Here is a 27,558-nt window from a genome sequence, read left to right as displayed (position 1 = left end):
TTAGCCACAGCCCTGGCTCCGAAGGCCACACAGGCCTGGCAATGCACATCTAAGTGAACAGTACACAGAGTGGTCACGAGTATACTGAAGGGAGGCAACATGTGCCTGCACCACAAACATTTTTGGAAGCACAGTCTGTTCTACAATACACGGTTAATAAAAGCACAACTGAGGAGATAAAGGCCTAGAAACAACACAGAGAGAGACAAAATGTAAACAGCAGCAAGCTACTCAAGTGTCACAACATTGTCAGAGAAAATTGTGTGTGTGTGTGTGTGTGTGTGTGTGTGTGTGTGTGTGCGTGCATGTATACATTTGTAATAGAGCAAGAAATAATCAGTAAGAGGGATAAATGCTCGGCAAATGCAAGCAAAGCAAGGGAACTAACCTATACTCTCTCACCAGAAACTGGCAGCAAAGGCAGATCTCTCATACACCCACACACACAAACAACAAACTAGCTAATGACAAGAAGTAAACTATTTCTAAAACTAAGTAACTATACAGCCAACACGAGGCAAACTAAGATTGACAAGAGAGAAATAAAGCAACTGCTCTTAGCTGACAGGAGCTTCGTGGAATGTGTCTAACCCTAAATAAAGGCAAACAATCTCAGGAGATTTCAGTATGCAGAGCATCATGGGAGAGAAGGTGGGGCTTCAGAGCTAAAGATTCTGATGTGACAGCCTCAGACTCCACAGGTTGAGGAGTATGGAAAAGACAAACAGATCAACGAGTAATGTCAAAGATGATAGTGTGCTGCTTTTCAGCTGTAAAAATGGGAAGTGTACTCACTGCAAGTAGGTGATTAACTTTAGTGTCTTTGGAGGTAAGTTTTTTCATCTGTATTCTCATATGAAGTGGAGGTTATGACCTCTTTTCTTACGAGAAGTGCAGGCTTTTCCCCTACACTGAGTTCTTCTCCTGTAAAATGGAACTCTAAAACAATTTTCAAATACCAAGGGTCTTGGTATTTGCCCTCTCTACCTCGGAAGTTATCCTACTTTTTTTATCCTTACAATCTTTCTGCTTGTAATTGGCTCTCTGCTTTGATGCAGCAGGCACATAAGGGAGAATTCCGTTCAAGTTTCCCTTTTTCTTTCAATTCAAACCATCAATGTCTTCCTCAGTTTTTACATAGTTCCATTAATGCATTTTTAACTATGGACCCTACCTTGTCAGCCTCCACAATCACCTCTTTTGTTACTTCACCTGGAATTTTTTGGCAAGACTCAATATCAAATTTATCTAACCTTTCTATTAACAGCATAGCCTTAGATCATTTTGTGTCTTCTAGTCCTATTACCTTTTATTTCATCTAGGCTAGGTATTTCTGGTCATATGTCCTGATGACTTCCCCTGTAGCTCCATTAATTGGAAAAGTCTAGAAAAATTATAACATTAAAGGTACTATGGCTACTGGGTACATTATTTTCCCTGGAAGGGTTTGCATTTTCATCTATTAATTTAATGTTCTGTTTACTGGTTGTTTTATTCTTAGTTGCATCACATTATGTTTGTATCATGCTCCCAGAGTCCAAACATCACTGCAACTCTTTCCCTTTTGCCATAACTGTACAATTGACAAGTTTAGTAATAGAAAGTATAGAAAAGGACCAAAAAAGGGAGATTTTATATTTCTAGTAGCATTACGGCATTCCATAGGTATAAAGTACAGTTTTGTACCTACCATACATAAATGTAGATGTTCGAAGATCCACATTGCTGCAGTCCTTACTTATGGGTAGTCCGCTGTCCTCGGTCGGCCCGAATACCAAAGTATTAGGCTGACGTCGGTCATGGGCGCCTAGATCTGACATCAGAGCGTCAGGGTATAAAGGCGCATGACCGACGTCATATCCTCAGTCTTTTCTTGCCCCAGATGTCAGAAGGCCAAACCAGAAAGGCCACAGCCAAAAACAGAATACCTCCCAAAAACATGCCCAACAACAACCATCACCTAAAGCATAGCACCAAGTCAAACTACAGAGGGAAGGGGAGGGTAAATTGGACTGCAGCAATGTGGATCTTGAACATCTACATTTATGGTAGGTACAAAACTGTACTATGTTCTTCATCTCACATTGCTGCAGTCCTTACTTATGGGTAGAATCCCAAAGCAACGGGAAAGGGAGGATGGTAAAAATCATAAAGCATTAGGGGCCGCTAAAATGCCCTGTAAAATTGCAGTGGCAAATCCAGCCCTAGACTTAGAATAAAGAGGAAGGTGGTAATGTTTAGAAAAGGTATGCACTGAACTCCAAGTAGCTGCCTCCAAAATGTCTTTTAGCTACCCCCTTATAAAGGCGTAGAAGTAGCAGTAGCCCTAGTGGAATGAGGCCTGATTCCAGCAGGAATCTCCTTACCATGATGGGAATAACAGAAAGAAATACAAAACCCAATCCATTTAGAAATAGTTTGTTTTGAAACAGGTTTACCCTGTGAACCCAAAGCAAAAGAAACAAACAATTGCTGAGACTGTCTGAACTCCTTGGTTCTGCTCAAATAATAGCATAACTGCCTGTGAATATCCAAAGTATGCAAAATTTTCTCCCCTTTATTTTGGGGGTTTGCATAAAAAGTAGGCAAATGAATAGTTTGATTTAAGGCCACACTAGAAACCACTTTAGGCATAAAGGAAGGATTAGTACGCAAAGATACCCTATCCTTATGAAAAATCAGGAAAGGCTCCACTGCCATGAGGGCCTGTAATTCAGAAACCCTTCTTGCAGAGATAATGGCCAACAAAAAAGCAGTTTTCCATGATAAATACTTTAACTCGGCAGTAGCTGCAGGCTCAAAAGGTTGTAGAGTAAGTTTTCCAACACAAAATTGAGATCCCAAGCAGGAGTAGGAGCTCATGGGGTCTTATATTCTTTGCCCCTCTAAGAAATTGCTTAAACCAAGGATGAGAGAATAAAGGAGGGTCACAATCATAGTGAGCAGAAATGGCTGCAGCATGGACCTTTATTGAGGAGAAAGACAAACCCTTGTCCAATAATTCAGTAAGATATTGAAGAGCAACACTTAAATCAGGTTTGGAGACATCAAAGTCCTTTCCTTTGCTCCAAATAAAAATCTCCTCCATTTATCAGCGTAAACTTTCCTGGTACTAGGCCTCCTGGCCTCCAAAATAACATTCAAAACTTGTTGTGGAAGCTGAGACCCTCCAGAGTCTAAAACAGAATATGCCAGGCTGTTAGATGCAGAGACTGAATCTTGACATTGAGGAAGTGACTGTCCTCTTGTGACAAAGGTGCGGAATCAAAGGCAGAGGCCACGGAGGTTCTCGTACTAAACTCCTCAGTAGTGGGTACCAGTGTTGTCGAGGCCAATCCGGTGCTATCAAAATCATGGTTGGCTTGTCTTGTCTGGCCTTCAAAAGTACCTTGGGAAGAAGAGGCAGAGGTGGAAAGGCATATACATGCAGATTGTTCCAACTGAAAGATAGAGCGTCCACCTTCCAAGCTGTGTGATGAAACATTTTTGTGCAAAACTTTGGCAACTGGTAATTTAGTGGAGAAGCGAACAGATCTATGTCTGGAGTTCCCCATAACACTGTCAACTGTTGAAATACATGAGGATCCAATTTCCACTCGTGAGGATCCACTATTTGTCTGCTCAATACATCTGCTAAGGAGTTCTGTGCTCCTGGTAGAAACCTTGCCTGAAGATTGAGGTGTAGATTGAGAGCAGTTTCCCACAGAATCATCGCTTGCCTGCAAAGAGGGTAAGAATGGGTTCCCCTGCTTGTTGATGTACCACATGACAGTAGTGTTGTCTGTTTGAATCAACACCTGCCCTGGACGAAGTAAATCTTTGAAAGCCATCAATGCAAACTGGACTGCTAACATTTCCTTCAAGTTGATATGCAAATGTTGGAGTTTGACAGGCCACGTGTTTTGCACCCATTTTCCATTGAGGTGTGCTCCCCAAGCCTTGTCCGAGGCATCTGTCGTTAGAATCTGACTCGCCTCTGGCGGGTCACAGAGAGTCCCTTGTTTAGGTGACATTCCTGAGCCCACCACAAAAACTCCTTCTGAATGCAAGGTATTATCTGAATGACAGTGTCTAGATCTTGGCAGTGCTGTGTCCACACATTTTTGAGATACCATTGAAGCTTCCTCATATGCAATTTGGCATTGGGAAGCACCAGAATACAAGATGCCATGAACCCCAAGGCTTGAAGGACTGTCCTTGCAGTCAGCCTGGACCGTAGAGACATTTGCTGGAAATAAAGAGAAAGGCTTCTTTGTTTGTCCGGGGTCAAGAAAGCCATCTGGGAAGCTGTATTCAGTCTCACACCCAGAAAGCACATGTCCTGAGAGGGTACTAGACTGGACTTTGTTTCGTTCACAGAATACCCTAGGCATCTTAACACTGCCATCACATACTGTAGATGATGAAGAAGTTCGTCCTTTTCTTGTGCAATAATCAGACAGTCGTCCAAATAAGGATAAATCTGTATTCCTCTTAGTCTGAAAAATGCTATCACTGGAGCCAGAACCTTTGTGAACACTCTGGGCAGGAGATAAGCCCAAGGGCAATGCAGAGAACTGATAATGTAAATTTCCAGCCAGCAGGTACCTCCTGCAACTGGGCCTGATAGGAACATGAAGTTAAGCCTCTTTGAGATCCAGAGTAACCATCCAGTGATCTTTTCCCAACAGAGGTAAAAGCTGTTGTAAAGTCAGCATCTTGAACTTTGGAATGTCCAGGTAAGTGTTGAGGAGAGATAAATCCAAAATTGGTCTCCACGTGTTTCCTTTCTTTGGAACTAGAAACAGGCGAGAATAAAATCCTAGGCCCACTTCTGACAGAGGAACTGGCTGTATAGCTCCTATTTGAAGAAGTAAAGAAATTTGTCTGTGAGCCTCTATCCTTTGCGAGGAGGGCGTCTGGCATGCCTTTGAAAGGAGGCATGGTATGGAAATAGAACTTGTAACCTCGGTTTATAATGTCCAATACCCATTTGTCCTGGGTGACTAAATGCCAATTTTGCTTGAAAAGAGCCAACTTTCCTCCCAAAGGAGCTGCCAGGCAAGAGGAATCTGGCAGCTGAAAATGCAGGTCATTGGGCCTGTTTACGAAAGGACTGGCCCCTGCCCTCACCAGCAGATTGAGCAGGCGAACTCCATTGTCTCGGCCTGAAGGTACTCTGAGCTCTGCCCCTACCACGCCTAGATCTACCCCTAGACTGAGAATCAGAAGAAGGTCGTCCACCCCTTAGTAGGCCAATTTCTACTAAACTTTGGAGGTTGTACCTGCAAAAATCTTTAACAGTCTGCATAGACTTAGCCTTGTCTTCCATTTTCTTTAAGACTGACTCCACAGGAGGACCAAACAAAACTTCAGACTGCAAAGGGGCATCCAGAATTCTAGACTTAACATGCTCAGACAAATTCTGATCCTTAAGCCAGGCGTGCCTCTGAATAACTGAACCAGTGGCAGCCACCCTAGAAGAAGCCTGTAAAGCATCAAAACCACATTGCAAAGAGTGCTTACCCACCTGTTCAGAAACATGCACTAAATCCTGCAATTCTTTACACTCTATGCCCTCTGCCAAAGCATCCACTTTAGATCTTAGTTGAGAAAGGAGGAAATTCTGATACTTCAACATATGAAACTGGCAGTTCAAAGCTCTCATTGCTAAAGTAGAAGAGGTATACACCTTCTTACCCCATCTATCCAAAGCTCTAGCTTCCTTATCCAGAGGAACCGGATTCTTAACAACAGAGGCTCTAACACCCTTAGGCCCCTGACTAATAGTTTCTGGGTCCGCCCTAGGACTCTTATACAGATATTTATGAGCCTCCGGCACCCTGTAATACCTGTCCGGTTTAACTGGGGCAGGAGGCACAGAATCTGGATTAAGGGAAGCTTCTGAGAAAACATCTGAAACATCCAAAACCGGAGGTATAGCTAAGGGTCTATGCTGTGGTAAAAACAAGAACTCCCTAAGCCTCTTCCGGTAATCAGAGTAATCTTGTCCCTCCCACTTAAAATGCTCCCTCATGGAATGCAGAGTTTCTGAAAATGAAAAATCCTCTGGAGGAGAAGCAGAAGGAGTGGAATCCTCTGCATCAGAATCAGAATAAGGAGGGAAATCTTGAATGTCCTCAGTAGAAGACTCTGAATCATCTGAGGCCTGCTCCAAACTTTCCAACTCTGGCTCCATCCTGGGCCTCTTATCAGGAGGGGGCATAGAACCTCTAATTAAATAATCAAATCCTCTGCCATTTTAAGCATGTGCTTTTTAGGCACAGACCCTGAAGAACCAGAACTGACACCAGAGGAAGGCAAAACAGACCTGCCCTTAGAAGGAGCCTTAGAAACAGTAGCAGAAGGCCTAACCACCTTAGGCCTAGAAGGGAGAATAGTAACCTGAGAGGCCCCTTCAGCCTGGCCTTCCTCCTGAGAGGCCACATCTTGTAAAATCAAAGTTTCCCCCTGGGACTCAACAGAAACTTCTGCCGGATCCACCTGTTCAGCTGTAGCTTCTAAAGGTCCGGCGTCCGAAATGGACGAATCATCCTGCCTAGGCTTTAAAGATTTGTCTTTGCGCTTCTTAGTAGAAGCAGGCGTCGGAACATCCGACGGCATATTATAATTACACCTCTTGACAAAGACTAACCTAGCGCAATCTAACCTCCGTTTTATAGTGCGCTTATTAAACCTAGCACAAAACCGACACCAGACTACGTCGTGCTCCGGTCCCAAACAAGGAATACAAAGCGAGTGGTAATCCCTATGCGGTATCTGTTTCCCACAAGAAATACAATTATTCACTTTTTCTGACATCCGGTAAGTAAATGAGGCAAGAAAAACAAAATATTCCCCAGCGGTACTTAGCCCAACTTGGTATCGGTCTGAAACTCCAGCGAAAAATTTCAGAACGCCGAACGGCACTTGCAACTCTGCTTCTGCATCGGACCATGCGGCAAAAAAGACTGAGGATATGACGTCGGTCATGCGCCTTTATACCCTGACGCTCTGATGTCAGATCTAGGCGCCCATGACCGACGTCAGCCTAATACTTTGGTATTCGGGCCGACCGAGGACAGCGGACTACCCATAAGTAAGGAATGCAGCAATGTGAGATGAAGAACATCTTTGCGTAACATTTTTAGTCTGGCTGAAACTTGTTAGGTACAGAATTGGTGTTAGCAAATGTGAAGAAGTTTACTGTATGCCCCTTTTCTAGAACATTTAAAACAATTCAACTCAGTAGTATTTTTTCTTGTTTGGAAGATATGAAACAGACTTGGGTGAGGGCTTACTATTATTAGTTCTTGGTGTATCCAAGTCTAACTTAGTGCTTGTATTTTCAGTTAATAATCAATATTCTACTACAACTAGCTGTTCAGAAGACTTGAGAGTCATAGTGAAATAGAATTTGTTCTATGTTGCTAAGAGAATAAGAAGTTATGTACCTACCATAACGTTCCATGTTAGCTGTCTTCTTCGCGCCTTCTTTCTTGCTGGATGGGTTCGGAGCCGATCCTCAGCTATGACTCGGCCAATACTAAAGCTCGAGAGCTAAATCCACCGGCTCGAGGCTCCCTTATATCCCACAATGCTAGGCGGTAACTATTCAGATCTCGTTTGATAGCTAGACCAAGCAACTCTAGTCTCCATAGTATGGAGAAGGGTAACCCACCTCTATATAAACCAGAGTGTAAGGTATCCCAGACCTAACAAAAGGGGAAATAGAGGTGGTAGAACGTCAGGAATGAAACTCTTCCAGAGGAAGATCACAAAAAGAATTCCTATCGGTCTGTCCAGGCTTGGGGGAAGGAGGGTGGGACGCAAGAAAGAAGGCGAGAAGAAGACAACTAACATGGAACGTTATGGTAGGTACATAACTTCTTAATGTTAAGTTGTCTATCTTGCCTTCACTCTTGCTGGATGGGACCGCGTCCCTAGCACCTTATCCCGGGTGGCCTATCGGAACAGACTCTTGAGAACAGTGGAATCAAAGTTGGCACGGTTTCTGGAGATCATGTCCAATTTGTAATGTGAAATGAAGGTATGAGGAGAAGCCCAAGTGGCTGCTGCACAAATAGAATCTATTGGCAGCCTGTCCAGAAAAGCTACGGATGTAGCGAATGCCCTAGTTGAATGAGCTCTAGGTTTTGAAGGTAGTTTTTGATGTCTGATCTCATAGATGAATGTAATTGTAGAGGTGAGCCATCTAGAAAGGGAAACTTTGGTAACTGGAAGGCCCGATTTCCCTTCTGCATATGATAGAAAAAGCTGATCAGATTTCCTGAATTGTTTAGTTCTGTCCAAATAATATCTAAGTTGGAGGTGAACATCCAGAAAATGTAGCTTTTGTTCTGACCTGTTGGAATAGTTAGGGAAAGACGGGAAGATCAATTGTTTGGTTTAGGTTTGTTTGAGAGGAAACCTTAGGTAAAAAGGAAGGATTAGTACGGAGGGATACCCTATCTTTGTGAAAAACTAAGTAAGGAGGGTGACTGCACAGAGCACGGAGTTCAGATATCCTTCTCGCTGAAGTTATGGCTACTAGAAAAAGTGTCTTCCATGAAAGCAACTTCAAGGAACATGAAGCCGCTGGTTCGAAAGGGGGAGGGATTAAGGATGCCAGAACCAAGTTCAAGTCCCATTGAGGCGGGGGATCTTTGATTGGAGGTTTGAGTAGAAAAACACCCCTCAAAAAGGCTTTGCAGAGCTTGTGAGCCATGATGCTAGACTCCGATACACCTACATGATAATTAGATATAGCAGCCAACTGAACTCTAATGGTAGATGAAGAAGAGCCTAAATGAAAGAGTTCTGCTAGAAAGTCCAGAATAGACTGAATAGGTGCAGTGAAGGGATCTATATTTTTTGATGTTGCCCAAAAGGAGAAGCGTTTCCATTTGCTATTATAAATCTTCCGGGTAGAAAATTTATGAGAGGCTATCAAGATATCTCGGACCGAGCGAGATATTAAGGGAAGCCTGGCTAGGGTCGGAACCGGAGAAACCACGCTGTGAGGCTGAGAGAATGAAGAGACTGGTGCAGCTGGCCCGATTGGTGGGTCAACAGAACTGGCACTGGGTCCAGATGCCAAGGCTGCTCCAAAAGGTAACGATGAAGGAACGGAAACCATATCTGTCGAGGCCAGTAAGGGGCAATGAGGATCATTGTGACTCTCAAGGAGATGGCTTTCAGAATTAGTTGAGTTATCAGTGGAAAGGGGGGAAAGGCATACAGAAGTCCCCGGGGCCAATCGTGGACTAGAGCGTCTCTGGTGGGATGGCCTGGTAATGGGAAGAGAGTGAAGAAGTCGTGACACTTGCTGTTTTGGGGAGTAGCAAAAAGATCGCAGCAAGGCTGGCCCCATCGTTGGAACACTTCTCCCAGTACTGATTTCTTCAGAGACCACTCGTGGGGCATGAGAATTGCCCTGCTCAACTTGTCTGCAATCACATTGGATTTCCCGGGAATGTGCATTGCTACCAGAAAACGCTGAGAAGAGATTGCCCATTGCCAAAGTCTGAGTGCCTCTCGACATAAGGGGTATGATCTGGTTCCGCCTTGTTTGTTGATGTACCACACTACGGACATGTTGTCCGTCTGAATTGCAATAGTCCCTGTGGGAAGAGAGTCGTGAAGGGCTTGCAACGCTAAAAGCACTGCTCTCATCTCTAAGACATTTATGTGCAAGTGGCACTCGAAAGGTTGCCACATGCCCTGGACTGTCCTGCCCTGATAATGCCCCCCCCCCCACCCGATCAGGGAGGCGTCTGTTGTCAACGTGGCGACTGCGTGGGGGAGAGTGAAGGGTCTTCCTTGGAGAAGCTGAGGTGATGTGATCCACCAAGACAGTTGATTCTTGCATGACTGAGTCAACAATATGGTGTGGGACATCGGGAGCTGTTGGAAGGACCATTGAGTAAACAGCATCCATTGGAGGATCCTCATATGGAAGCGAGCTAAGGGGAGAAGGGGGATAGCTGCTGCCATGAGTCCTAATACCTTCAAAACTAGTCTGGCTTTGACTTTGTTGCATTGTAAGAGAAGGTAAACTTGTTTGCGGATGTCTGACACTCTCTGCTCTGTGAGTCTGGCTGAAAGATCGAGTGCGTTTAATGTGGCGCCTATAAAGGTAATAGATTGACAAGGCGACAAGGCAGATTTTTCGAAATTCATTGAAATGCCTAGAGCTTGGCAAGTTTGGATAGTGAAGTCTCTGGATAGAAGTAGTTGATGTCTGGTGGTGGCAGTAAGGAGCCAGTCGTCTAAATATGGAAACACCTGAAATCCTTGACGTCTCAAGTGAGCCGTGACCACTGCCATGCATTTGGTAAACACTCGGGGGGCTGTAGTGAGACCAAAGGGCAGGCTCCGAATTGATAGTGACTGGTTCCCAGCATGAAGCGGAGAAATCTCCTGGAGCGTCTGTTCATCTTTATATGGTAGTACGCGTCCTGAAGATCTATCGAGCACATCCAATTGTCCTGACCCAAGAAGGGTAGAATGGACTGTAGCGTGACCATCCGGAATTTTGTTTTTTTGACATACTTGTTTAAGTTGCTGAGATCCAGTATGGGTCTCCAGTCCCCTGTTTTTTTTGGTACCAAAAAGAATTTGGAGTAGATTCCGGATCCTTGTTGGTCTGCTGGGACTGATTGGATAGCTCTTTTTGATAGCAGCTTTGAAATTTCTAGTGCTGCTTGTTCCCTTAGACTGGGTGGAACGTCTGGAAGGGATCCTTTGGGTTGGGATGGAATGTGAATAAAGGGAATTTTGTAACCCTCGGATATGATCGACTGTACCCATTTATCTTGTGTAAGGGAAAGCCAAGCTTTTGGGTACAGAGATAATCTTCCCCCGACTGCCTCCGAAGGTGGACAGCCGGGCAGCACCTCAGGGATGCTGAAAGGGTTTATCAGAGAAAGTTTCTCTGCTACCCTGGTTTTGCGGACCTCCTCTGCCTCTAGGGCGGCGTCTATTATTATTCCCCCCTCTGCCTCTAGAGGGGAATCGACCTTGTGCGTCAGATGAGACTCCCTGGGTTTGTTTGCGGAACCACATCTTTCCTCCCCTCTGACCTTTGGGATAAGGCCTAGAAGGGGTAGAAAAATGGACTCCCACGGCAGAGAGAGTCTTACCTTCCACCTCGCACCTAGTCAATGTATCCTTCACCTGAGGACCAAACAAGGATGATCCATCAAAGGGGGGAATTGGTGAAGGACGCCTTGAAAGGGTCCTCAAAGTTGCACAGCCGCATCCAGGCGTGACGCCGTAAGGCAACGCCTGTGCCTGCAGCTCTACTCTCCCCATCGTCAGCATATGAGATAAGCCGCATGGAGGAGTTAACGATGGAGTTCAGGGTTGCCAACTGGGAGTTCATTCTGTCTTGGAACCCCTCAGCTGTTGGATCCTTTACCTCTTCACTCATATCCTTGAGTAAATCTTTCTGGAGACGAGTGAAGTGACAAATAGTTCAGTGACCGCATTGAAAAAGTCGCTGATGAAAACATCTGCTTACCGTACCTGTCCATGGTCCTAGATTCCTTATTAGGAGGATGAACAGGTACCGAAGGATCGGCTAACTCCTTCTTAGTGGCTGCAGCCACCACCATGGCATCGACAGAGACGCCTTTAGATAAAAAATCTTTATCTCTAGGGGCAGTAATAAATTTAGACGGCCTCCTTGGGGAGGGTTCCACTGAATCAGGAGCCGTCCAGGCCTTCCTTGCCACCACTTCCATAAGGGGGTCAAAGGGAGGGGACACCCAGGAGGTAGAAGGGCGAGAGCCGAACGCCTCAAGGTACACTGACTCATCCTCTGAAGGGTTAAGGGCTGGCCAGTTCCCCCTCTGTTTCAGGATTTCAAGGATGTCAGCAAAGGAGACATCCTCAGAGGGGGATCGAGGGGAACCTTCAGATTCCTCTAAGTCAGTGTCAGAGGTGATAGACTCAGGGGAGTCAATGTGCTTCCTCTTGCACTGCCTCTTCCTAGAGGGTTCTCCTACCGGGTCAGGAGAGGCCCCGGAAGAGGAGGAAATTCCCAATGGGGAAACTTGAGGAGTTGGCTCTCTGCGGTCTGAAGCAAGGATGTGGGTAGAAATCACCGCAGGCACTGATGAGGGAGGGGCTGACGGAGCCGACTGTGGGGCAGACTCTGGTTCTAGCATGCTCCGCATGACCTCGAAGGCACCCCTATCGGGCAAGGCCAGAGGTCCCCGCTCCGAAGAGACCAGGACCCCCCCAGGCACTGACAGGGACGGCTCTGAGGCCGATGTCGGAGCCAAACTCACCAGCGCCGAAGCACCGAGAGGGAGAGCAGGGTCGGACAAGGGTCCGATGCCACTCGCCCCCTCGGAGCAGACGAGGGAAGCCCGGTGCCAAGATCCCTCCAAAGAGGAGATCGGAGCAGACGACGGAGCCGAAAGGGAAGGTATCGGATCCGACGCACCGACAGTCATGGCTCCGATGAGCCCCGGCTCAGAGCTCAAATGAGTCGGAGGAGGAACACATTGAGGGACAGAAATAGCCACTGACTGATGAGTTGGGCTATGAAGCATTTGGGCCAGCACCTCAGACTTGAGAAGTCTACTCACAACCCTTTGCAAATCGTGGTCAGATAGCCTGGAAGACCGTGAGGAATGCGATCTATGGCTCCGCTCCGAAAGAAGAGGGGACCCTGGTGCCGAGTGAACGGAGCCGATGGAGGGAGACCTAGACCTTTTTCTTAAAGGTTGCTTCGATAAAAGTATCGGAGCCGACTGAGTCTTATCAGCCTCGGCTCCGGCCGGAGCCGAGGTAATAGTATGAGGCTTAGAAACATCGGCTCCAGCCGGAGCCGATGTCGAAGCAGTTTTGATGCTTCCAGAGGACGGCTCTGAAGCCGGAGCCGACTGTCTGGAAGTCTTAGAAGGCTTCCCCGACACAGACTGGGTCGGGGGGCCTTCAGGCTTTAATAAGCCACCCAAAATTAATTTATTTTTGCGTTCCTGCAGGACTCTAGGGCTGAAACCATGATACACAGCACATGAGTCCTGCAGGTGCAAAGGTCCCAGGCAATACACACAAGAAGTGTGACCGTCGGTCAGAGACATTTTCTGACAGCACGAATCACACTTCTTGAAGCCCGAGACCTTTGAATCTTTAGACATTGTAAGATTAGTGTTTAATAAAAAACACACAAACACACAAGCACACCTTAAAACAAAAATATAAAACCAGTCACACAGAAGGACCAGGAAGGGGAAGAGGCCTATGGCCTAACTTGTAAAAGAGGAATAAGAGGGTCGATTAACTCTAAAAAACTATTAAAATTAAATTTTATACTAAAGGGGAGAAAAATAGGTCTAAAAGGATTATTTTAGTAAATAACTCTACTAACCTGTCAGAGCCGGTAGAAAAAGCACCTCGTCAGCTAAGCGGCAAACGAGATCTGAGTAGTTACCACCTAGCACTGTGGGATATAGGGGAGCCTCGAGCCGGTGGAATTAGCTCTCGAGCTTTAGTATTGGCCGAGTCGGAGCCGAGGATCGGCTCCGAACCCATCCAGCAAGAATGAAGGCGAGATAGACAACTTAACATCGTGCTTTTACAGGTATAGCCACAGTTTCAAAATAAATATTAACTCAGTCATTTGTGACCTTATCTGGCTGTTAATGTCCAGTTGTGAAATTTAAGTTAACTCTGCCTGTTTCAGTTTCTGACAGTTGCATGCACAAACATCCTCAGGGAATTTCTAGTTTTAATTACAGAGAGAGTATCTTGGCCCACTCAGCTTGCAGTTTTCTCTAGCCAAGTATATCTCGAATGCTACCAAGTAAGCTTCCACATCATCATCTGTTTCAAGTTCCTTCAGAGGTGAACTGTTTTTTGGAATTCACAACGAGATGGACAGTTGGGTTAAAATCGATTTTTGTGCCACATGATGGGCAGGTATTAGTCAGCGGCTGCACACGTCTTCACTGAAGATCTGCATTTGAGTTCCAATATTTTTCCCCATTACGAACACAGTGCAGATTATATAAATTCAGCACACACATTTTCAGCTTTGCAGAAAAATTTAACAAAACAAAATTTCTTAAATGATCCCTTCTCACTGTCACAATAATTATCTTTGCCACAGCAAAAAGTACAGTTTTGTACCTACCATAAATGTAGATGTTCGAAGATCCACATTGCTGCAGTCCTTACACTTGGGTAGTCCGCTGTCCACGGTCGGCCCGAATATCAAAGTATAAGGCTGGCGTCGGTCAGGCGCTTAACTGGCGCCAGGGCGTCAGGGTACAAATGCGCATGACCGACGTCATATCCTCAGTCTTTTCTTGCCCCAGATGTCAGAAGACCTTAAAAATAAAGGTCAAAACCAAAAGACAGCAAACAAATAACCAACCACCCTTGCACTAACTATATGTACAATATATATACAATATACACAACATGTACAACCCAACCCACACAACCACCTCCACTACAGAGGGAAGGAGGGAGGGTAATTGGACTGCAGCAATGTGGATCTTGAACATCTACATTTATGGTAGGTACAAAACTGTACTATGTTCTTCATCTCACATTGCTGCAGTCCTTACACTTGGGTAGAATCCCAAAGCAGAGGTAAGGGAGGATGGCTAACTATAAGGAAGCAGGAGCTGCCAAAATGCCCTGCAAAACCGCGGTGGCAAAACCAGCCCTGGACTTAGAGTAAAGTGGCAGGTGATAATGCCTAGAGAAAGTATGCACAGAACTCCAAGTAGCTGCCTCCAAAATATCCTTGGTTGCCACTCCTCTCAAAAAAGCTGTTGAAGTGGCAGTAGCCCTAGTGGAATGAGGCCTAATCCCAGCTGGAACCTCCTTGCCATGATGGGAATAACAAAAAGCAATGCAAAACCCAATCCACTTAGAAATAGTTTGTTTTGACACAGGCTTGCCCTGAGAACTCAAAGCAAAAGAAACAAACAACTGCTGAGACTGCCTGAACCCTTTAGTTCTGTCCAAATAATAACGCAACTGCCTGTGTACATCCAAAGTGTGCAAAATCTTTTCCCCCTTATTTTGGGGATTTGCATAAAAAGTAGGCAAATGAATAGTCTGGTTTAAAGCCACACTAGAAACCACCTGAGGCATAAAGGAAGGATTAGTACGTAATGATACCCTATCCTTATGGAAAATCAAGAAAGGCTCAACTGCCATAAGGGCCTGTAATTCAGAAACCCTTCTTGCAGAGGTAATGGCCAACAAAAAAGCAGTCTTCCATGATAAATATTTCAACTCAGCAGTAGCTGCAGGCTCAAAAGGTTGTAGAGTGAGTTTCTCCAACACAAAATTGAGATCCCAAGCAGGAGTAGGAGCTCTTCGTGGGGGTCTTATATTCTTTGCCCCTCTAAGAAATTGCTTGAACAAAGGATGAGAAAACAATGGCGGGTCGCAATCATAGTGAGCTGAAATTGCTGCAGCATGAACTTTAATAGAAGAGAAAGACAAACCTTTGTCTAGTAACTCAGTAAGATATTGAAGAGCCACACACAAATTAGGCTCAGAAACATCAAAATCTTTTGCTGCACTCCAAAATAAAAATCTCTTCCATTTATCAGCGTACACTTTCCTTGTACTAGGCCTTCTAGCTTCCAAAATAACATTCAAAACTTGCTGAGGAAGTGGAGGCCCATTATGGTTCAAAACAGAATATGCCAGGCTGTTAGGTGCAGAGAGTGAAGCTTGACATTGAGCAAATGGCTGTCCTCCTGTGACAACAGGTGTGGAATCGAAGGCAAAGGCCATGGAGGCTTCCGAACTAGACTCCTTAGTAATGGGTACCAGTGCTGTCGAGGCCAATCTGGAGCTATTAAAATCATCCTTGGCTTGTCCTGTCTGACCTTCAGAAGTACCTTTGGGAGGAGAGGCAGAGGTGGAAAGGCATACACATGAAGATTGCTCCAATTGAAAGAAAGAGCATCCACTCTCCAAGCTGTGGGATGAAACCTTTTTGTGCAAAACTTTGGCAGCTGATGGTTTAGTGGAGAAGCGAACAGATCTATGTCTGGAGTTCCCCATGACACTGTCAATTTCTGAAATACATGAGGATCCAATTTCCACTCGTGGGGATCCATAATTCGCCTGCTCAACACATCTGCTAAGGAGTTCTGTGCTCCTGGCAGAAACCTTGCCTGAAGATTGAGCTGTAAACTGAGAGCAGTCTCCCACAAAATCATTGCTTGCCTGCATAGAGGATAAGAATCGTTCCCCTTGCTTGTTGATGTACCACATGAGAGTTGTGTTGTCTGTTAGAATCAACACCTGTCCTGGAAGAAGGAATTCCTTGAAAGCTATTAATGCAAACTGGACTGCTAACATCTCCTTCATGTTGATATGTAGATGTTGTAGTCTGACAGGCCACTTGTTTTGTATCCACTTTCCATTTAGATGAGCTCCCCAAGCTTTGTCTGAGGCATCTGTCGTTAAAATCTGACTTGCCTCTGAGCGGGTCACAGAGAGTCCCTTGTTTAGGTGACATTCCTGAGCCCACCACAAAAATTCCTTCTGAATGCAAGGTATTATTTGAATGACAGTGTCCAGATCCTGGCAGTGCTGTGTCCATACATTTTTGAGATACCATTGTAGCTTCCTCATATGCAGTTTGGCATTGGGAAGCACCAGAATACAAGATGCCATGAACCCTAAGGCTTGAAGGACTGTCCTTGCAGTCAGCCCGGACTGATGAGATAGTTGATGGAAGGAAAGGGATAGACTCTTTTGTTTGTCCGGGGTTAAAAAGGCCATCTGGGCCGCTGTATTCAGTCTCACACCCAGAAAGCACATGTCTTGAGAGGGTACTAGACTGGACTTTATTTCGTTCACAGAATACCCTAGGCATCTTAGCACTGCTATCACATATTCCAAATGATGAAGAAGCTCTTCCCTTCCTTGAGCCAGAATTAGGCAGTCGTCCAAATAAGGATAGATCTGTATTCCTTTTAGTCTGAAGAAAGCTATCACTGGAGCCAGAACTTTCGTGAACACTCTGGGCAGTAGATAAGCCAAAGGGCAATGCAGAGAACTGATAGTGAGAAGTCCCAGCTCAGCAGATACTTTCTGCAACTGAGTCTGATAGGAACATGAAGGTAAGCCTCCTTGAGATCCAAAGTTACCATCCAATGATCTTTGCCCAGCAGAGGTAAAAGCTGCTGCAACATCAACATTTTGAACTTGGGAATGTCCAGATAAGTGTTGAGGATAGATAAATCCAAAATTGGTCTCCACGTGTTCCCCTTCTTTGGTACTAGGAACAGGCGAGAATAAAATCCCAGGCCCACTTCTGGCAGAGGGACCGGCTGTATGGCCCCTAGTTGGAGCAACAGAGAAACCTGTTTGTGAGCCTCTATTCTTTGTTGAGGAGGAACGTCTGGCATGCCTTTGAAAGGAGGCAAGGTATGGAAATAAAACCTGTAGCCGTGGTGTATGATATCCAATACCCATCTGTCCTGGGTAATTAAACTCCAATTTTCTTTGAAAAGTGCCAACCTTCCTCCCAAAGGTGCTGCCAGGCGAGCAGGCTCTGGCAGCTGAAAAGGTAGGTCATTGGGTCTGCTTACGAAAGGACTGACCCCTGCCCTCACCGAAGCCTGTGCAGGAGAACTCCCTGTTCTAGGCCTGAAAGAGCCCTGAGCTCTGCCCTTACCACGTCTAGATCTACCCCTAGACTGGGAATCATAAGAAGGATACGTCCACCCCTTAGTAGGCCAATTTCTACTAAACTTTGGAGGCTGGACCTGCAAAAAATATTTAACAGTCTGCATAGACTTAGCCTTGTCTTCCATTTTCTTTAAGACTGTCTCAACAGGAGGACCAAACAACACGTCAGATTGTAAAGGAGCATCTAAAATCCTTGTTTTAACATGTTCAGACAAATTCTGATCCCTCAGCCAGGCGTGCCTGCGAAGAACAGTCCCAGTGGCAGCCACCCTCGAAGAGGCCTGTACAGCATCAAAACCACATTGCAAAGAATGCTTACCCACCTGTTCAGAAACATGTACTAAATCTTGCAACTCTTTACAATCAATACCTACTGCCAGAGCATCAACCTTAGACTTCAATTGTGAAAGGAGATAGTTTTGGTATTTCAACATGTGAAACTGGCAATTCAGAGCCCTCATAGCAAGAGTGGAAGAAGTATAAACTTTCTTTCCCCATCTATCCAAGGCCCTAGCCTCCTTGTCTGTAGGAACCGGATTCTTAACAACAGAAGCCTTAACACCCTTAGGCCCCTGGCTAACAGTTTCTGGGTCTGCCCTAGGACTCTTAAAAGATACTTATGAACTTCAGGCACCCTGTAATACCTATCCGGCTTAACAGGAGCAGGAGGCAAAGAATCAGGATTAAGAGAAGCCTCTGTAAAACATCTTCCACTACATCCAAAACAGGAGGTATAGCCAAAGGCCTATGCTGGGGTAAAACAGAAATTCCCTAAGCCGTTTCCTGGAATCAGAGAAGTCCTGACCCTCCCACTTAAAATGCTCCCTCATGGAATGAAGAGTTTCTGAAAAAGAAAAATCCTCAGGAGGAGTAGCAGAAGGAGTAGAATCATCCACATCAGAATCAGAATAAGGAGAGTACTCCTGCAAGTCTTCAGCCGAAGACTCTGAAACATCTGAAGCTTGCTCAAAACCCCCCCAGCTCAGGCTCCACCCTAGGTCTCTTAGCAGGAGGGGGCATAGAACCCCTAATCAAAGTAATCAAATCTTCTGCCAGTTTAAGCATATGCTTCTTGGGCATAGTACCTGAAGAGCTAGGGGTAACACCAACTGAAGCTAAACCTGGCCTGCCCCTGGGAGAAGCCTTTGAAACAGAAGGAGAGGGCCTAGCCACCTTAGGAAGGGAGGGGAGTATAGTAACCTGAGAAGCCCCCTCAGCCTGACTTGCCTCCTGAGAGGCCACATCTTGCAATAATAAGGTCTCACACTGGGAACACAAAGAAATCTCCGGCGGAGCCACCGGCTCCACCGACACCTCTAAAGAACCGGCGTCCGGTACAGACGGTTCTTCTAGCCTAGGCTTAACTGCCTTGTCCTTGCGCTTCTTCGAGGCGGGCCGGAGCATCCGACGGCATTTTATAATTGCACCGCTTCCCAAAGACTAACCTTGCACAATCCAACCTTCTCTTTATAGTGCGTTTATTAAATCTAGCACAAGAGCGACAGCCAACAACGTCGTGCTCAGGCCCTAAGCAAGGAATACACAAAGTATGATAATCTCTATGCGGTATCTGTTTCCCACAAGAAACACAATTATTAACTTTTTCTGACATCCGGTAAATGACTGAGGCAAGAAAAAACTAAAATATTCCCCAACGGGTACTTAGCCAACTTTGAACTCGGTCTGAAACTTCTAAATCGAAAAATCTCAGAACGCCAACCGGCACTTGCAATGCTGCTTCTGCATCGGACCATGCGGCAAAAAAGACTGAGGATATGACGTCGGTCATGCGCATTTGTACCCTGACGTCCTGACGTCAGTTAAGTGCGCCCTGACCGACGTCAGCCTTATACTTTGATATTCGGGCCGACCGTGGACAGCGGACTACCCAAGTGTAAGGACTGCAGCAATGTGAGATGAAGAACATCCTCATATGGGCACAAGGGTTCTTATGTTTTTCATATGACTTAAAACAAACTGAGGAGAGCCAACAATCCAGATCAACTTACCAGTAAGAAATTAGCTTTATACAATGGAAGGCCTGCATTCCTTTCTGGGGATGAGGAAGAAGTCAAGCAGAGCATTTGATTTCACGCAGCAAAACAAAAACCCTCACAGCTCATAGCAAAACTGCCTTTATGCCCACTGTATCCACCAGTACAGCAATGTGCTATGCATTCTGGTACAGAAAAAAAACTCCCAAGAAACAACTTTTCAAACTTACATTAAGATTTAATGATGAACAATGTAATTGCTTTCTTGAAAACAGTATAGGGAGTAAAATACACCTAATCAGAAATGTACTCCTAGTCACTGAATGCAAGTCTAAAAAATCCATTACTTCTTTGCATAAAGTGCATATAAAGAATTTCCAAAGTTCAGCTCAATGTAGTCTCTCTTCAGTCAATACCATTATGGTACCCCATTATACTGGCAGGTTTTTCCCAATGTTGGCAAGAAAAACAAATGGTTTACTATCATATGTGCGAACGGCACTCCTGCAACTGTCATATATTCGAACATGGAAGGTCGTAATCGGTAATGGCGAAGGCAAAATAATCAATCTAGGAATGGTTTTAACATGGGTCGAGGTAGGGGACATGTTTGTAGTTTGGAATAATACTGAACACCTACCTCGACCCATGGTAAACCATTCCTAGATTGATTATTTTGCCTTCGACATTACCGACTACGACCTTCCATGTTCGAATATATGACAGTCGCAGGAGTGCCATTCGCACTTATGATAGTAAACCAAACAAACAATATGACAGATACCAGTCTTTTCTCTTCAGTATATTTTATTATACATGTAGGGCTGATTCTTTCAGTTTCCCTCTACAACACATTTTCTATTTCTTTTTCAGGTTTCGAGGGACCTTCCAGACTGCATTCCTCTTTTGTAAGTAGCTCCCTGAAGACTTCTCTTCACAACCTGTTCTAGACCCTGAGGACAAAGCTTGCTCCCTCAAGCAGTGGCCATGATATAAACCCTTAAGGCAGCTGTTTACTATATTTTATGGACAACTACTTCTCTTTCTCTGGGTAGTCTGTCTATTTTAGACCCTGGAGCTCTATATTTCCCTTCTAGACCACATCTTCTGGAAAAACCTCAGTTCCAAAGGTGTACAAATAGCAGACCCAACACTACAGTGAGCTTTGCCCCCCTCTCCCAGACAAGCAGTTGCCATACCACAAGGTATCATTTCTCTTTTCTGATACTAAAAGCATCTCTCTAATCTCATAGTTTTGTAGTCTGAAAGTTTTTGGAGAAAAGGCTTAGCCATTTGGCCAAGTGCAGCTAACTTCTAGACAGAGCAGGAATGCAACTGAAGGGACGAAACTCAGCAAACTTTCTGTTGTGAAGTAAGGGCACAAAATCCATTTTAGTGGGAGGTACTTCACAATTTGTTCCTCAAAGCTAACCCCATTTCCAAAGCACTTTCTTGTGCTACTGAAACATTTGCTTTACATAAAAGAACCATCGCTAGCGTGATTATTGCCTACAGTATCTAAAGATGGAAGGGTCCAAAAAATGCTCAGCACACTGAAGTGCCACGTCTTTTTCTTTTGAGTTTTCTGAACATGAGATGGGGGACTAAAGGCCATCTTTGCCTAACAGTACATTTGGCACATGCTCCTTTACATCTTGCAGGGGATGAATGCATAGCCATAAACAGCTCCTGATGACACTTCCAGTAGCAGCTGCCTTAAAGCAATCATCCACAATGTTGTAGGCACACATCAAGGAATGTTTTCCCACCTTGCCTGCTAGTCTGGGAAAGTTTAGTCACCTTCTCCCTCTGAGACTCAGTCTCAGTGCCCTTGGCTAATGCTCTCAATATACTTCAGGATATCCTCCCAATATGTCTGCAATTTATGTAATACATATATATATATATATATATATATATATATATATATATATATATTAATCTGAACCCATCTGTGACACTGTTCTCACTGTCATATGGGCAAGTAACTACATGAGGTATCAGCTTGATCTCCCAAGCCATCCAGAGATAACTGGGTCAGCCACTGGGTGTTGACATAACTGCCAGTATTAGTGTTGTATAATCTGTCAAACTTTCAGTATCAATCTCTGGGGCATTACCAAATCCATTTTCAAAAGTACTACAGGAGCAGCCAAAAGCTTAGGCTGCTCTATCACTAAACTCACAGTACCTTTGTTGGGTTGTTGAAAACTCCTTCACTCTAGTACTTAAAGTGTTTCCTTATCACATTAACAGTTTCTGCAAAAGAAAGAAAATGCCCTTGTTGTGGAAAGGGGGGGGGGGGCGCTGAAAATACAGTATCACTATCTGTGTCCCAACTCAAATGGATCTGGTCAGAAAAGAACAGATCCTACTCTCGCAACTCAGAGACCAAGAACCCTCCTCGAGACAGGGGTCTATTTTTTTCTCTTTTGGGTTGACTACCCTGATACAGAAGATATTGGGGTAAGGCCAAAAGTGTGTGTGTATGTGTGCGTGCATGTGTGAGGGGGTTAACTCCCCTGGTGAGCAAAAACAGGGGTGATCCACTAATTATGCCAAATACACTTCAGCAAACATTTAGACCTCAAAAAAGATGACAGACTGTAATGGACATGTCACAGACATCAGTAACTTCTGCATAAAGATCTCAGGCATCTTCTCTGAAAAGGAAGCAGCTATACTGTGAAAATGGATACATAATTATGAGGAAGGGAAAGTCCTTTGCGCATTCTCCTCATGAAGGTCAATGCCCTCTGTGGATGCAGGGTGACTGCCATCTGCTTGTGGTACAGCAACTAAAATTACAAACCTCGGCTTGCTTGTGATACCATTATATTGCTGTCTACCTCTATGGGGGCTACAACAGGTGGAATGACTACTGACAAATGAATGCTGTCTGGGTGTGGAAGTGTCTTGACCTAACTGGTACTACACAACTCAAGCCCAACCAGGGCCAGCTGTCTCTCTCTCTCTGTGACTTATGCTCTCTGCCAACAAACTCCTTAATTAGTATCTTTCATTGTTTGGCCATTTTACAATGTTGGCAAAGATGCTTTGGACAGTCAGCTGAGTTTTCTCCTATGTTCAAAGCTAGTCAAAAAGATCTGCTGGGGAACACAGACATTCTTTATCTTGGTGTAATCAACTTATGATTCTCCGCAAGACTCTTAAGATTCCTAGTTCTCTTCAAAGATTTTTTAGTTAAAAGGCTAACACTCACATCTGGTTACATCGTGTTACCAAGCAAGAGAAAATGGGAGTGCTTAGAAGGAAACTGGTCTTTCACAGATGCAATTTTTGGCTTCTTTTTTCATGAATGCTGTCAGTCAACTAACCCCCACCCCACCCCCCCACCCCAAAAAAAAAAAAAAAAAACAATCTGCATCAACACTGAGCAGTAACAGTGCATAGCCAGAAAAAAAGTTAACAGTGAAATGGGTACTTGCTGCTATTCTAGTTTTTGCTTTGAAGCAACCAAAACTTAGACAACATGGATGACAGTTCAACAATTCACAGCCCCCCCCCACCTTCTTCAAAAATGAAATGCATATAAATTATGTTTTCCCTTACAAATACATTTTCTGTTAACTTGCTCATAGAGAGGTACCTTCACACATGGTCTATGGGATGTCCAAATGCTTCTGAAGTCTGCTCAGAAGACGGATGCCCAATTGTGACTAAACTATCATTTATTTGTGTATGTTCTGCAGTGATCATCTTTAAGATGCTCTTCAATTGGTAGCCGTCTTAAAGCATTCTAGAAAGAGGTTAAACACCACTAAAGTCAAAATGATACATGGCATAAAACACTGAAAAATGTTTCAGATGGTCCCTCAAAGATCCTTCCAGGTTTCCACAGACCGTGGAAGAGTATGCTTTAGTGAACAGATGTAGATTTATCACTGCATTAAGTCCATAACTTGCATGATCAAGTTTGTGCAATTCAACCTCTAAGATGCAGTCTCTAGCTTATTATCTTGGATGATATCATGCAAGACCTGACCCAAATGCCAACCCAGCCCTTGAGATCATATCCAGTTTACAGTTTCTTGCAAAAATATATTGTGAAGCTCATGCAACGGATTCACAAATGCCATGGATTTATGAAAAAGACACGGAAAGTAGCCACTGTTTTAGTAGATGCCCTTTTGGTTTGCAGTGCATCATTATACACTGCATAACACAAAAACACTACATTCAGAAAGTCACCTAAACAGGGTGCCTTCAGACAATTTTTCAAACAGTTTATTAGAGGCATATGACACAGAAAAGCTGATCATCTTTTTTTATGACAACGGTTTTGTCTGAATAAAAATTTAACTAAAGATGTACATTCAAATAATGCAATAAGTAGACTCCACGATAAGAGTGGAGGGAAACCTATACAGAAATAACCAGTTGGCTTAAATTTGTTTTTGTGGCCACTTTGGGCACAAAAGACAGGTTATCCCACATGGACACTGTGTTTACAAATAATGAAATAAGAAGCTTAGAAGATGTGCCTTTGGTTCCCCAGTGCACAACATGGATACAGTGCACAGACTTGTCCTGCAGCAGGCACAGAAAGTTAACACTGCGAGCTGAAGCTCCTGTGGTATTAGGTTTGATTCTCTCAACCTTCATTTCCCTGTGGTGTGACCGTCAGCAAGCACTGAGCCAGACAGTTTTTAGATAATTTGGGCTAGGCTCCTCAATTTCCTCCTGAACTACAAGCTACCTATGAACTATCAACATAGGAGGCTACCACAGCATAGAATACCCGTAGTCCAAAGCCAACCACTGCAGAGCAACTCTAACAGCACTAACTACCCCACACAAACTTTGTGGAATAAGACAAAGTTACCTGAAGCAGTAGGTAACAAGCAGCAGTACTGTACAAGTCCCACAAACATTACATGAAATAGAGAGGTACTATGTTGGTGTAGGTCACCTTGACTGCCCCCCTCACTCCCCCTCAGTATCAAGCCCAGTCACATAACTAAACTCCTCTAAATAAATATCTGTCCATACTCAAGTGCAAATTGGATCTCTGGATGGGAAACAGAAAATTTACCCCAGGACTGCCCCCTCGTCTACTAATGGACAGAAGCAGATCCTAAAATGCTTTATCTCTTGCATGGATCCCATCAAATTACCTATGGTATGATCCTAGCTATTCGCACTATGGGTAATGTATAATTATCGATCATGGAATGAGTAAGGCAATCTATAACCACATGGGATAGGTTAATTTGAGTACAAAATTGGAAATTGGCTAGGCTTAAAATGGCCCACAAGAGCAGCTAGCGCAGTACTTACCTATGAAAATCTGAAGCAAACAACACAAGGCATACAATACAGGCAAGTACCATATATGTTAAGAACAAAAATGTATGCACTCTAGACAACAGGAGCTACTGTCATGCATAACCCTCCCCACATGGACACAAGTACTGCATCTGTTCGCTTCAATCTCATCAGTACAGATACAGTGTATGACAGCTTCCGTCATTTTAAAAGTTATAGCTAAACACATGTACTGTACTTGTTCTGACATGCATGCACATAATATAGATTTTAACAGAGATCTCTCCACCCCATTCCAGATTGTCTTGCCTATTCAGTTGCTTTATCCATCTTTGCATGGTTCTGAAGTCATGACCCACTCATGACTATTAGCTGTGGCTATTCAGTGCAATTCACCTATACTGCCTCTGGTTCACACCAACAGATAAAATAAGAGTTTCACAGGAAATTGACTCTGGGAGACAATGCAGGCATTTTTGTCTGGAGTCTGACCCTTAACTTTAATATCTGCGAAAGACCATGAGCAGTGAAAGCCTTTCTCCAGACAGCTGCACATATGGAAAAAGCTGTGGTGCTTTGGCAAGAGAACAGCCAAAAGATCAGTAACCAATCCTTCTTGTCAACTTACTTTCTGTTATCGCATGCTGTACTTTTAAGAAGTCAAAGGAAGACAAAACATTAATGAAAAATGGAAGAAAATTAGTTAACAAAATGAAAGTTCATTCACTTTATACTTAGCCCGGATGGCTCCGTTAACAGTACCCATTGGAAAAAAGTAAACCAGGAAAAGGAGCATCTTTCAATATAAAGGCCTATACAGGCTGTGTACTGCTTTCTCAAACTGAAATCATCACTATGCCAGCCATAAAATAAGGCTCTTTCTTGAGAGGGCAACATGATGTGCCTATTTGCTATATCAGCACATGAGACCGTCTGATCACTGAAAGGTATGCTGGTAAATATCTTTGTCACAGTAGCCTTCATGGGAAGCCGGTACTGCTAGGATGGGAGAACACTGAAAATCACATAACAGTGGGAAAAAATATTAAACATACTAGCATACAGCACTTCAGATTCAACAGATAAACAAAGGTATGCATTATGCCCTGTGGCTTCCATGACTCACTTGTTCCGCAATTGCTATGCCCCCATATGCCATGTGATTCATGGGCATCTTCCTCTCTAGTTTTGAAACAGACTGTCAATATAGAGGCCATGATGCTATCCATGGTTGCTATTCAGTAAACACAATGTCAAGGACACTCACAGACATGACCGCTAACACAACAAACCAGAAGACAGAAGTTTCTTGGAAAACAAACCAAGCATCTTAAATTCAAAACAGAAATAATCTTACTACTGAAAAGCTCACTCACTCGAAGCCATTCTACCATATTCTCTTCAATTTCACTGTCAGCTGAAATATCCAAAATTAGACGTCTGGTTAGGTGAGCTTTGTGATACCGCATGAATACATCCTTGTTCTGTACATACTTCAATACCAGCAGCTACAAAGAGAGGGAGAGAGAGAATATGTACATCTGTCGCTAAATGCATTTCAAACATTAGCACTTTCTTGTATTTTTATGTAAATTCTCAAACAAATACAGTAACTACATTTTTAATTTTCAGCTAGTTTCATACAAAATGTCAGAAAATAGCTCAAATATGCACCAAAGCAGAAAACACAAAGTGCAAGCTAAAAGATTTTTTAACACAAGCAAATTTTAGTCTGCCCTTGAAATTTAAAGACCAGTATGCAGGGCCACATTTTCATAATGTAAATATACACAACAATGATGAACAGCTTACCAGTTCTACCCAAATGCTTCAAGCAAAGCACACACAGCACTCTCTCTCATCTACACTTGCCTAAATCTGTTCTTCAACCTCCTCCAAGTTTCTTCGAATTTCTCAATGGATATACCATACCACTGACCCTGTTAATGTGTTTTTTGGACTGAATGGCATTTTCATGAAGAATATTCTTATAACTGTCTGGAAATCTCCACTTCCCAGTTGACATTCATGTCTTACTCTGTCCTTTGGCTTCATATCTCCACACTCTTCTCAAATGCCATCTGACAATGTAGCATGCACAAACCAATACCTTCTTTCATATAATATAGATGTTCAGGTATCCAAGAAGGCCCTCAATGCTTAATCCATCACTACTGTTAGCTTTCTGTGAACTACAGTGCATCCTTTTAAACTAATATCACCTTCATCTGTTATGGACTATCAAAGTGGGAAAAGTGCACCACATGCACACTTACCAATGTGTCGTACAATGAAAAAATGAACTAGCACATCCCTGGCACCCACTACATAGCTCACTTTCATGTCAGTCTTCACCAATGCCTTTTCACTTTCAACTGCATGCTTCATCCTGGAATGATTATGACCTCCAGCTATTTTTCCACTTCATCCTTTGTTATCCCCAAGGTCAACTCCCTAATGCATACATTTTCACTGGATGCTCCTTAACACCCTGACAAACATAACTTTGACTTCTCCTGAAAGAAAAGTGATGTGAAAAAGCTTGCATCTTTCCAAACCCTGTCATAACCCACCACTATACAAGGGAACTACTGCATCATCAGTAAAA

At 44.0% G+C, this 27,558-nt stretch overlaps 1 protein-coding gene across 3 annotated transcripts in view; it reads right to left on the bottom strand.

Moving 5' to 3' along the window:
• The window catches only part of CUL5 (cullin 5), a 2,346,971-nt gene that overhangs the window by 623,970 nt on the left and 1,695,443 nt on the right, over positions 1-27,558 (bottom strand). For all 3 annotated transcript variants that reach the window (XM_044072614.1, XM_044072615.1, XM_044072616.1), the window contains exon 13: positions 26,327-26,458. In XM_044072614.1, the coding sequence (XP_043928549.1) occupies positions 26,327-26,458 (132 nt within the window). The remainder of the gene's footprint in view (positions 1-26,326; positions 26,459-27,558) is intronic.

Source organism: Protopterus annectens, chromosome 5.part0 (assembly GCF_019279795.1).
Source record: "Protopterus annectens isolate FY-2018-M chromosome 5.part0, PAN1.0, whole genome shotgun sequence".
Taxonomy (NCBI): domain Eukaryota; kingdom Metazoa; phylum Chordata; order Ceratodontiformes; family Protopteridae; genus Protopterus; species Protopterus annectens.
The sequence above is the reverse complement of the archived record's forward strand: the minus strand, read 5'-3'. Positions and strand labels throughout refer to the sequence as shown.